This window comes from Antechinus flavipes, chromosome 4 (assembly GCF_016432865.1).
Source record: "Antechinus flavipes isolate AdamAnt ecotype Samford, QLD, Australia chromosome 4, AdamAnt_v2, whole genome shotgun sequence".
NCBI classification, from domain to species: Eukaryota; Metazoa; Chordata; class Mammalia; order Dasyuromorphia; family Dasyuridae; genus Antechinus; species Antechinus flavipes.
This window is the reverse complement of record NC_067401.1, coordinates 133,467,840-133,479,870: the sequence shown is the minus strand read 5'-3', so window position 1 is coordinate 133,479,870 and position 12,031 is coordinate 133,467,840. Positions and strand designations below refer to the sequence as shown.

The following is a 12,031-nucleotide window of genomic DNA, read 5'->3' as shown; positions in this document are numbered from 1 at the left end:
TCCTGCTGATTATTTCTTTTTTTTATTTTTTATTTTTATTGATTATTTCTTATAGAACAATAATATTCCATAACCTTCATATGCCATAACTTATTCAGCCATTCTCCAACTGATGAGTAAATGATCTAATCCTAAAGAATAAATGGATCAAAGATCAAACCATAGAAACAATTATATCATTAAAGAGAATGACAATGATGAAACAACATACTAAAATTTATGGAATGCAGCCAAAGTAGTACTTGGGGAAAGATTTACTTCTCTAAATTCTTATGTTAACAAAGTAGGAAAAACAACCCCAAATCAATGAATTGGTCATGCAACAATAATAAAAAAACCCAAAAACCCTTGAAAAAAACCCCCCAAATCCCCAATGAAAACCAAATTGGAAATCCTGAAAATCAAAGGTGAAATTAATAAGATTGAAATAAAACAATTTATTGAGTTAATAAATAAAGGTGTTATGAAAAAACCCAATATGTTGAACCATTGATTAATTTGATTAAAAAATACCAAATAGCTAGTGTTAAAAAAATTAAAAGGGCAAAATCATCACCAATGAAAATAAAATTAAAATAATCATTAGGAAATATTTTGTCCAATTATATGCAAAGATATCTGGCAATCTGAGCAAATTTGATGAATATTTACAAAAATATAAGTTATCTAATTAACAGGAAATAGATTATTTAGGGTTAAATAATCCCATCTTAGAAAAATAAATTGAACAAGCCATTGATGAACTGTCTAGGAAAAAATCTCCAGGGTCAGATGGGTTCATGAATGAATTCTGCCGAATATTTAAATAATACTCAATTCCAATACTATATAAATTATTTGTAAAAATCAGTGGAGTCCTACCAAACTCCTTTTATTATACAAATATGTGTTGATATCTAAACCAGGAAGAGCCAAAACAGAGAAAGAAATTATAGATCAGTTTTCCTAATGAATATTGATGCAAAAATTTTGGACAAAATACTAGCAAGGATTATATACCATGAGCAGTTGGGATTTTTACCAGGAGTGCAGGGTTGGTTCAATATTAGGAAAACTATAGGAAGAATAAACATGTATACATGAAAATGTACAAAATGTGAAGGTGGCATAAATATTTATACTTTAGTTGGTGTGAAGTTGCTCTATTAGCTGTAGGGTATCAACCATCGGACAAAAGTGACTAAAATATCACACAATGAATTGAATGATCTATGAGTTCATTGTTTCATCCTGTCTCAAGTGAAATTCAAAAAAGTAAACTGAGAATGGGGAATCCACAGACTAACAAATCTCTCCACTGCCTTCCTTCGGGTTAACTAGCACACCAGCAGATCCCAGACAACGCAAATAGAACAAATAGTCCCGAGTGACCCAGACAATTGCACCCTTGAGAATTGTATTCTGCAGCATCTGTTTACTGGCATCCCTAACACAGCTGCTCCCCATGTACTTACGGTGAGCTGGAGCCTCTTTCCATGCTACAATCCAATAAAGATATCTGGTGGGTGAGAATCAATCTTCATTCATCTCTCCCAGGCTGCTGAAGAGAGCAAAATCTGGCAACCTCTTTCTCGACTTGGGGCCATTCTTCTGCTCTGCCCTGTGCTTGATCTTCCTGATCTGGGTTTGCAGATTTGGGCTATTGATTCTTTCTCCCCCTTGGGTCTGGCCATCTACTTCTAAATGGGCAGCTAGTTGGCAAAGTGGAGACAGTGCCTGGAGATTCATCTTCCTGAGTTCAAATCTGGCCTCAGACACTTACCAGCTGGATGATTTGCCATCTGCCTCAGTTTCCTTGTCTGGAGTTAGTGTTCTCACCATTAACTATCTCTGTGTGTTCCATGAGACCTGTTGACATTATAGAAAGCCAGCCAATCTCAAATTTCACCCCCTGGCTCTGTCTCTTACTGGAGTGCATTGACTGATCAGAATTCCTATCCCTCTCTCACTTCCAGTGCAGAAATACCTCCAAACAACAGGATTTTGTGGCCTGCCTATTTCTATTAGCAAAGGAAAACCTCTCTCCTACTTCCATATGTTGGAAACAGCAATGTAATCATTCCCAGTGTCCCCACCTGATCCCTTTCTGCCACCGTGGCTTCATTGGGTTGCCTAGTTACCATACTAACACTTGCAGATCATTTCAGATTCCAGCTCCGGATGTTCAGGGGTTATGACTTTGTTCTAGCACTGCAAATGCAAGGATGGAGAATTCAGTTTTTTCAGAGAAGAGCCAAATTAAGAGAATGGCTGGGATAGGAATGACAGAAACAGGACTGGAATTGGAATTTGGGATCAGAATCTTGGCTCTTAGCGGTCTCTCTAACTGCCCTCCATGTCTGGAAAGCTCTTTCTCCTCACCTTCACTTCTTAGCTTCCCTGATTTCTTGCAAGCCCACCTAAAATCCCACCTTTTACAGAAAGTCTTTTCCAATCCTTCTTAATTCTATAGTACCTTCTCTTAACTTTTTCCTTTTTATCCTGCTTTTAGTTTGTTTGTACATATTTGTTTGCATGTTGTCTCTGCTATTAGATTGTAAGTTAGATGAGAGCGGGGTGTGTGTGTGTAGGAAGATCTTTTGCCTCTTTTTGTATCCTTAGTACCTGGTACATAGTAGGAGCTTAATTAAGTGCTTTATAATTGAATTAATTAATTCTTTATTAATTCAAATCTTCTGACAGGTATTATTTATGTAACTCTTTGGGCAAGTTACTTAACTGATTTTAGCCTCATTTTTCTCGCCCGTGTAGTGAGGGAGTTGCAGAAGAGTTTTGGCATCATGAGCCTCTTTGGCAATTTGGTTCAATCTATGGATTTCTTAACAGAAATATGTTTCCTTGCTCTCATCTACAACTGAAGGAAATGCTAAATTTCAGTTAGAAGTTAGTGAAATTAAAAATATTACTTTTTTTCCTCCATCCAAATTCACAAATCCCCTAAAATCTATCCATGGGCCTCTTTGAGGTTCATGATCTTTAGGTTAAGACATCCTGTATCAGATTCAAGGTCCCTTTTAGCTTTAGCTCTGTGTGATCTGTGATATTCAGAGAATCAGGAAATTTTTTCAGTATTTACAATGGGTTGTTGTTGAGTTGTGTTTAGTTGTGTTCAATTCTTCATGACTCCATCTGGGGTTTTCTTGGCAAAGATACTGGATTGGTTTTGCCATTTCTTTCTCTATTCCATTTTACAGATGAGGAAACTGAAGCAGACAAAGTTAAGTAACTTGCATAAAGTGGCACAGAGAGGAAGTGTCCAAGGCCAGATTTGAATTAAAGAAGAGAAAAAATGTGAAGATTAGGGCAGTTGGGTGGGGCAGTAGATAGATCACCAACCTGGAACTCAGGAGGACCTGAGTTCAAATTTGATCTCAGACACTTAATAATTTCTTAGCGGTGTGATTCTGGGCGAGTCACTTAACTCCAATTGCCTCAGACAAAAAAAAAAAAAAAAAAAAAAAAAAAAAAAAAAAAAAGAAGAAGAAAAAGAAGAGAAGTTTTCCTGGCTCCAGACCTGATGCTCTTACTGTACCATCTACCTGCCCTATTTACAGTGAGACTCATGATGGATTCACATGTGTTGTATGACTAGTTTATAAAACACCACAATCTCAAAAGAATCAAAATCACAGGTGAGTCTAAGGTAAATAAAACACAGGAAATAAAATACTAATATATTAAAGATTGTTCCCCAAATGTAGTCTAGGGCTGTCATTATTTGATTGATGGGAGGCAGAACAGATGGCTAGCCTCTTCTCCAAGGGATGCTTTCATTCCTATCAGGAAGGGAAGCAGGAGTTTGGGTCTCAAAACTGGGCTACTCTGCTCCCCTCAGAGAGAGGGTTTGCTGAGCTGGAATTGCAGTTATCTGTTCCCTTAAATATTATTAGTCTAGAGGATATGGTTTTCAGGTTTAAGCTAGACTTCTAGTAGCTGTTTCTTTAATGGGGGAAGGAAGACCCCAAACTTTATATCCAAGATTTGATTCCCTTCCTATCAAATTCTAATTCCATAATGAATACACGTGATGTTGTTCAGTCTTGTTCGACTTTTTGAGACCCCTTTTAGGTGATTTCTTGGCAAAGATACTGGAGTGGTTGGCCATTTCCTTTTGCAGTTTATTTTACAGAAATGGAGGTAAACAGTGGTAAGTAACTTGCCCAGTGTCACAAAGCTAATTAAGTTTCTGAGGCTAGATTAACTCAGGAAGATGAGACTTCCTGATTCCAGTGTATACCTATGTGTTCTAAGTATGAACATCCATTAAGTAGCAAAGAAATCCACTTATCCCAAGTGAAAGCAAAACATGAATCAGAGAAAGTATACATAGGAGAATATAGAGTGAAGGATTTCTTCCATTTGGTAACCTGAAGTGAGGTTACTATTGTCCTTCTTTATTGAAACTGGAAGGCAGAAATGCCTGAAAAAACTCAAAGCAAATTAAAAGAGAACAGAGATTTTTTGTCTTTCATTTTGGGCAATTTCACCCTCTGCCCCTCTCATGTAGGGATCAATAAGGAGAATGTCTTATATTAATGGACTTTGGGACTTGGATCACACTAATGACTAGCATTTATTAAGAGCCTTTTATGTGCCAGGCATTGTGCTAAGCATGGTTCACAATACATTAAGAGAATCTAGAGGTAGCTTATCTGATGCATTGGGGAGACTCTTCATGGAAACAAATAAAGATTATATAGATTGGGATGAAAAAGAATAGATAACATGCCATCTGCAACAGTGGAGGGAATGTACACACCAAAACATAAAGATGATTTCCTTACCATTTTCTCAATGTTCCCTTCGCCAAGGATTGCTTTCTCCTTCCTTCTCTTCCTCCCTCCCTCCCCATCTCTCTCTCTCTTTCTCTCCTTATCTCTTCTTTCCTCCCTCTTCCTCTCCCTCTGTCTGTCTTTCTTCTCTCTTTCTTCTTTGTCTCTACCCCTCTTTCTCTCTCCTTTCCCTTCCTCCCCTCTCCCACCTCTTCCTCTTTCTCTTTCCTTGTCTCTGTCTGTATTTCTCTTGATTTTTCTGTTATTATGTCTCTGTTTCTGTCTCTGTGTCCCCTATCCCCCCAATTTCTATTTACCACCTACATCACTTTATCTTTTATAAAGAAATATTTACTTACAAGATCAAATATACAAATATTTTCCTTCAAGGACATAATCCTTTTTATATCACCTTGGTCTTTAGGGAAGGGAGAAGAATTAGGCTTATACTTTAGCTCAGTTTAGAGTAACTATTAGGTTCCCTTCCCTCCTGACCGCTCAAATTCAAGTCTAAAGCTTTTAATGATTGCTATTTCTCACTTAGTGGTTTATATTGTATATCTAACCTTGAGGAATCAGTGCTGGGCAGAAGGGGTAGGCACAGAACAAATCCCTTTTCCACTAAGGGAATGTAGGTGTATGTAATTTGGAGTGGATCCAAACCTAGGAGGGAACCTGGCCTCTAATAAGAAGGGTTAGACTCCCTGTTCTCATACACTTTGGCTCATTAAATTCTCCACATTGGTGCCCTCAGGACGATTTTATTTATAGCTTCATGGATTATGGTCCTCATCTAGGGTTCCCCCCACAAAGGGAGGACTATACAAAGTACTCAATATACAATATGAAACATGTATGGAACAGAAAATAACACAGATGCATATAAATAGAAATTTGATAAAAAACAAACTCAAACAGGATTTAGTAATTAAACTTTTAACTACTGTTATGATCTTCTGGGGGGTTGAGACTTCAATTTCATTAGAGTATAAAGCAGTCTGAAGGACGGCCAATTAGGCATTTTATATTATCCATTGGCTCTGTATTGTCCAAACAATTTCTGGTATGTATCTATGAGTAAAATAGCCCAGCTTGGGACAATATTCTTTTTGTCAAGGGTCATTTTCTCTGGTGAAGAAAATCCCTTTGCCACAAAACTTCGCTTATTGGACTCAGTTTTCTTTGCCTCTTAAACTCACTAAGTTTCCTCTAATCCTAGACATGTCCATTTTGAGAACTGCCTATTCCTATATAGGCAAAAGAGCAGAAAATGAAGTTATGGATCTAGGAACAAGCTTCAATTCAATCTATACTTGTGGGAATATACTTATATATATATGTGGGAAATGTAGCTGGATAGGGGGGAAAATCCCTCACCTTCCCCAGTTTTGTCAGAGTGAATCTGGAGACAAATACTACTTGCTACAAACATAAAATGTAAGAGACAAAACCAGAAATTATCTTTTGTTTTAATTGGTATAGCACTCTGTCACAGGTTAGGGGAGGACCAGACCAAAATCCCAAATTCTCCTAATGCCATTCCATGACAGGAAGTAGGTACCAAAGCTTCCACATACTTCATTGGAACCAAGAAAGGCAATGCTGATCATACTCCATTGGAGTGTTCCTCTATTTCCAACATATATTTTATCACCCCTTTTTTTGTCTAGTTTAACCCACTGGGGCACTGATATAGTGATCAAACTTTTCATAGAGGTCTTTAATTGACAGCATAGAAAGGAAGGAGAGTATGGTAAAGTAGAGGGATCTCAGAGTCATTCATGTGATTGAATAAACCATACCAATCTCTATACTAATGAGAGGAAAAGGACATTTCCCAGAAAGGAAAGAGAACCAAGAACAGACAACTCTCTGACAGTCAGATATGAAGTGCTTGTCGCATACTCCAGGAGCTCTCTCTGGTGTTGGGTGGTGTGCATGACAGGAAGACAAGTGCTTTGAAAAAAACTATATGCCCTTAGTCCTACAAGCTGAATAGGACCAAATCAACAAACACCTCTATGATCACACAAAATAAAAAAATTAAGCAATATCAACAGACCCAGCAATCCCTCATCTGTCAACATATGCTAAATTTGTCATTTATATTTCCCTTTTGCTTTCCCAAGAGAGCTGTGTTTCACAATGTGTCCTTTGGAATCAATATTGGTCATTGCATTTAATCAATTGCCTTTCAGTGTTGTTTTCATTTTTTTTTGTAGTCACTGGATCTATTATCTATTCTTTCCCCTTAGTATCCGTTCATAAAAGTCTTCCTAAATTTCACTGAAATCCTAATATTTGTAATTTCCCATGCCAAATCACATTCCAATACATTTCTATATCTTCACTTGTTTAGTCATTCTCCATTTGATAGGCATGCATTATGTTAATAGTTTTTGGTATCACAAAAATACGACTGAATATGCATGCATGGGATCTTTTTGTCTTTGACCTTTTTAGTAGTCATGTACCCCCTAAGACAAATACCATTACAAACACACTTTTCTGGAATAAATCCAAAAAACTGCAGTAGGTTTGGGCAATTCACAGATCCATCAATAATTTTTGTCAGTTTACTTGGATATGAATTGAAATCCCCAAGTTGTTTAATTTGTTTCATTTATCATTAGTAGGTTGGAATATTATTTTCCTATAATTTTTGATGGTATTTATTTCATCTTTTGAAATCTGATTGTTTATATCTTTGAGTGCCTCCTGAATTTCTTCTTCAAGATGGCAGTGATTGCTCAATAGGAGCTGTGAAATCAATGTACAACATGATTTCTTATTGGGAAAATTTTTGCTCATCATGTACATGAAGCTTTTCCTCATTCCCCACAAATACTACTCAATCCCAAACTACCTTGTTATTTAACAAGCATTTAACTCTTTTATATGTTTGCATATTATGTACATGAATATTTATTCATTTTATATTTATACTGTATACATTTTTATATGTACTTGACTCTCCTATCAGGATATAAACTTATTGCAGCTTGCAGATCTGCATATTGCAGATATGATTGTTTCATTCTTTGTACTTGTATCTTTAGTGCCTAGCATCGTACCTAGCACACACTAGGTGCTTGATAAATACTTGTTGGTAGATTAATTGATCATTACTAGGTTATATCATTAGAACCTTTAACTAAGGAAATGATTCAAACCATCAGGAATAAGTTCACAAGACAGTTGTAACATTTGAAGCATCAAATGCCAGGAAGTTGTTAGCCAGGAAATTTTAATGTGTTCCCTGAAACCCTGGGACTTTATGAGAGAGGGATACCAGTATCAGTTATCTAATCCAGTCATTGCCACAATTCACTTGAAATCTAAAACTATTCTTTTTGCCCGAAGGGTTGTAGGGAGATTTGAAGAAAGGCTTGCGTGTCTAATCTGTGTCCTTGAAGCAGTTATACATTCCTGAGCACACTGTGATTTTTTTCAAAGCTTAAACACCATCCACATCTGTCTGCTGTCTGTCAACCCTTTGGTGTTTTTGTCTTTGTGAAATTTGACCTTGTCCCAAATTACCAATAGTTGATCATTAATGCTGTTACGGAATATACTTGAATAATAACAGTAGCAGCAATTAACATTTATAGAGTGTGCTTTATCTTTAAAAATTATTACAAATCTGACATCTCAACAAACAATATTTCTATATACAAAGAACAGGAAAAACATGTACATGATACCTTGTATCCTTATTAAATATGGCTTATAGATTAAAAACAATGTAATAAAGGACTGGCCAATGAGTCTCTTGAGAGTATGTTTAGATTTATTTTTCCTGGTGTGTTATACAGAATATGTGCAGATAGATATTCCCTGTCTGGTTTCAATTCAACATGTGGAACTTGGAAAACTTCTTTTCAAACATGAGACTGGAACTGTGAGATAATGAAGAGTCTTCTAGTTGATTATGGATCCAGAAGTATTAATTACCCAGAAGATACTGAATTGGGATTGAGTTGAAATACAACAGGATGATCTAATGGCCTTTTAGTTTAATTTTCTTCTTGGACAGTAAGACAAGAACTGCTCTTATGAGCTGTTGGGAGAAGGGGATGGGTGACTGACCTATCTCCCACCAGATCATCATGTACCCAAGAGCACACTTATTGCCTTTGTTTCTTTTGAAACAATTGTGGGAGCTTGGAAGAACTATAAGAACTATCAGATGTGCCTTAGGCAACTGGAATTGGTAACAAAGTCCATCAAAGGTATAACAGGGGTCACTGTAGTGTAGTGACCGAAAGCAGAGGAAATGCTGACAGATGATTGTGGAAATGTATTCATTACTTGAGGATAGTGATGATTTTAAGAATCATGACCCTGAGTGATGGAGGGATGAGTTGATGTGAACACTAGAAAGATAATGATCTTTGGAATTAAGAAGAAAGGTACATCCCTATGATAATGTTGATGAAAACTCTAAAAGGAGAAAAGGACTCTTGGTGCTGAGTCTTTTGAGTATCCCTTTCCAGTATTTGTTCCCTACACAAATGATGCACTGCCACTATACTTTTTGTTCGAGTTTCCTCTCTCCAAGGATCATGATATGTACAAGGGAAAAGTGCACCCTTGGTTTTGCAAGATTATTTTGTTATAATTGTTTATGCTTTATTTGCTTGGTCAATGCCCTTTGCTAAAAGCTAATAGAAGTCAACTGGTTAATTGATAATGAGGACCATACTGGTTGGAGCTTGTGAACAACAGAATCATACAGCTTGTAAGTATCTGAGGTTGGATTTGGATTCACTTTTTCCTTACTCCAGGATCAGCCATTTAGTCATTGAGCCACCTAGTTACCTACAATCTCTGATTTTGTGCTAATATTTCTTTTTGTTTCTTGGAATCATCTGGTTTTGCTTGCTTTAATCTAATTTTCAGAATCTTTGATATTTGGGTTTTCCATCTTCTGTTTGAGGCTATTTATTTTTCCAATTCATTTCCCCTTATATTTAATATTTTACTTCTCACTTCAAGTTCTTTTAGGTACTCTTAAAGTCACTGTGATTAAGCCATATTTTCTCCCCTCAATTTGGTGCTGACATCAGTTTCCAGGGCTTTTTGCTGAATTCCACCTCTTCTGAGTACTCAGAGTACTGAGACATTTCAGGCTCCTTGAGAGTGTTCTAGTTAAGTCAATTAATCAACAAGCATTTGTTAAACTCTTTCTCCTTCTCTCCCTCCTCCCCCTCTCTCTTCTGTCTCTCTTTTTGTCTCTATCTCTCTCCCTCTCTTTCTCTGTCTCTCTTTCTCTCTCTTTGTCCTGCCCCTCCCAATTCTTTTCAGTTATGTCAGATTCTGTGCTAAATGCTAGAAATACAAAGCTTCTTGGAGAATCTCTGTTCAGATTGTGATGAGGTTTCAATCCCCCTGGAACTTCCCTTTAAAAGTATTCTGGTTTTCTTCTGGTGGCAGGTGCCCCTGTAGCATCTCTGAGGAGATCATTGCAACTTTTTCACCTGAGCTTCCTCTGGCTTTCCCAGGGGAAGTGCCTGAGGCTTTGTGACTCTCTTTTCTTGTACAGTCTTAAGTTGGGTAAAGGAGTCTCCTGTTGTTCTTTTTCCATTGTTTGGTTATTATTTAAACTTGGTGCGCTTTAAAAATCTTCTCTGGACGTTATGTGGAAGAGCTGGGCCTTTCTGTGGCCTTTTGCTTCACCATGTTATTTGGAAGACCTTTTTGCTCTTAGTTTATCATTACCCAAAATCATTATCATGCTTCCAACCCCTGGTTTCTGGATTTCCTCTTAGGAGTGTGTTTTCTTAATCAACAATATAATTCTACATTCTTCTCCTCTGGAATAAGGCATATTTTTTTCATAGTCATAGTCCAGTTATGGGGCAACTCCATGTTTCTCACTAACTATTCCTATGAGGTCAAATTGACAAGCTTTCTATTTTGTCTGGCTTGTTACACATCTTTTGGGCATTCACATTTAGTGAAAGACATGGGTTTTGGTATTGCATGCTTTCTTGACTTTTTCCTCTGGTAATCTCCTGGATGTCTTTCTTCTTCTTCTTCCACATAGCTTTCTCTTTTCTATTTCCTCTTCTGTTTAAAGATTAGATTTGAAAGACTCCAAGTGATATATTCTCACCAGACCTTATAAGGTATGTTCTGTCCCAATCAGAAGCTTATCATTCCTATATTTTGTGTCTTGGTTCAGAAATCAAAATTCCATTCTCAGACACCATCTTTTCTCTTAACCAGTTTATTTCCCAAATCTGTCTTTCTCTTTGGAAATCCTTGCTTTCAGTGGGCAGGAGTGATTAGCCCCACAAGTGTCCACAAAGGTTGATATTTTTTCTGGAATCTTTAATAATACCTAAATTATTTCAGGTAGTATCATTTGAATCCACATGAATTATCAGAGGTGTCTAGTAGTCATATTGGATTTAATAAATCTTGGAAGATTCCTTTATTATATCTTGGAAATATCCCAGGAAAATAATAGGCCTTTCTATTGTTTGTTATTTGTTGTGGTTGTTCATTCTTTATTTTGAAAGAGGACCTATTATATCACAGGATGATATATTGGCTTATCTGTGAATTGGATTTAAGTGATGCAGAATTGCACGAAGTTGTCAGTCTCACTCTCCTCCAGAGTCATCAAAATCCAGTAGCCAGACAAAAATCAGTATTCCTGGTAATGGCCCAAGATGCAGCTCATGACCTCTGTGTCTTTCATGTCTGACCAAGCTCTAAATGCTCCACAATGTTCAATTCAGCTTCCTTCATGGCTATTGGAGCAAATTGTTCTTATTGACTCATTCTGCTGGGGAAAGTCTTCACATGTTTAGGGTAGCCATCCTCCAACTAGTTGGGTTTGAGGCCTGTTGGTTACCCTCATCCTGATTTAGCCCATCTGCTCTGTGACTGCTGCACATACAACAGCTTCTTGGAGTCATAGGTGAGAGCTGGATGACAGGTGAACACCAAAGATGGATGGGCAGCCCTGAAAATGACCAGCAAGCCTTCACACCAGAAGTGCTAGTCCTCCCTGAACATCTCATATACCCCTTCCAATTGTTATTGGGTTGCAACCATTCTGGAGAACAATCTGGAATTATGCCCCAAAAGTTATCAAAATGTACATACCCTTTGATCCAGCAGTGCTACTACTGGGCTTATATCCCAAAGAGATACTAAAAAAGGGAAAGGGACCTATATGCGCCAAAATGTTTGTGGCAGCCCTGTTTGTAGTGGCTAGAAGCTGGAAAATGAACGGATGCCCATCA

At 37.2% G+C, this 12,031-nt stretch overlaps 1 protein-coding gene across 2 annotated transcripts in view; it reads left to right on the top strand.

The window, feature by feature from the left end:
* The window catches only part of IGFBP4 (insulin like growth factor binding protein 4), a 211,781-nt gene that overhangs the window by 31,434 nt on the left and 168,316 nt on the right, over positions 1-12,031 (top strand). Inside the window, exon 4 of one of the 2 annotated variants that reach the window (XM_051994551.1) lies at positions 3,195-4,077. The exons of the other annotated variant lie outside the window; for it this stretch is intronic. Within the exon in view, the coding sequence (XP_051850511.1) occupies positions 3,195-3,272 (78 nt within the window). The 3' untranslated portion in view covers positions 3,273-4,077. Of the gene's footprint in view, positions 1-3,194; positions 4,078-12,031 lie in introns of those variants that run through there. 2 annotated transcript variants of the gene reach the window in all.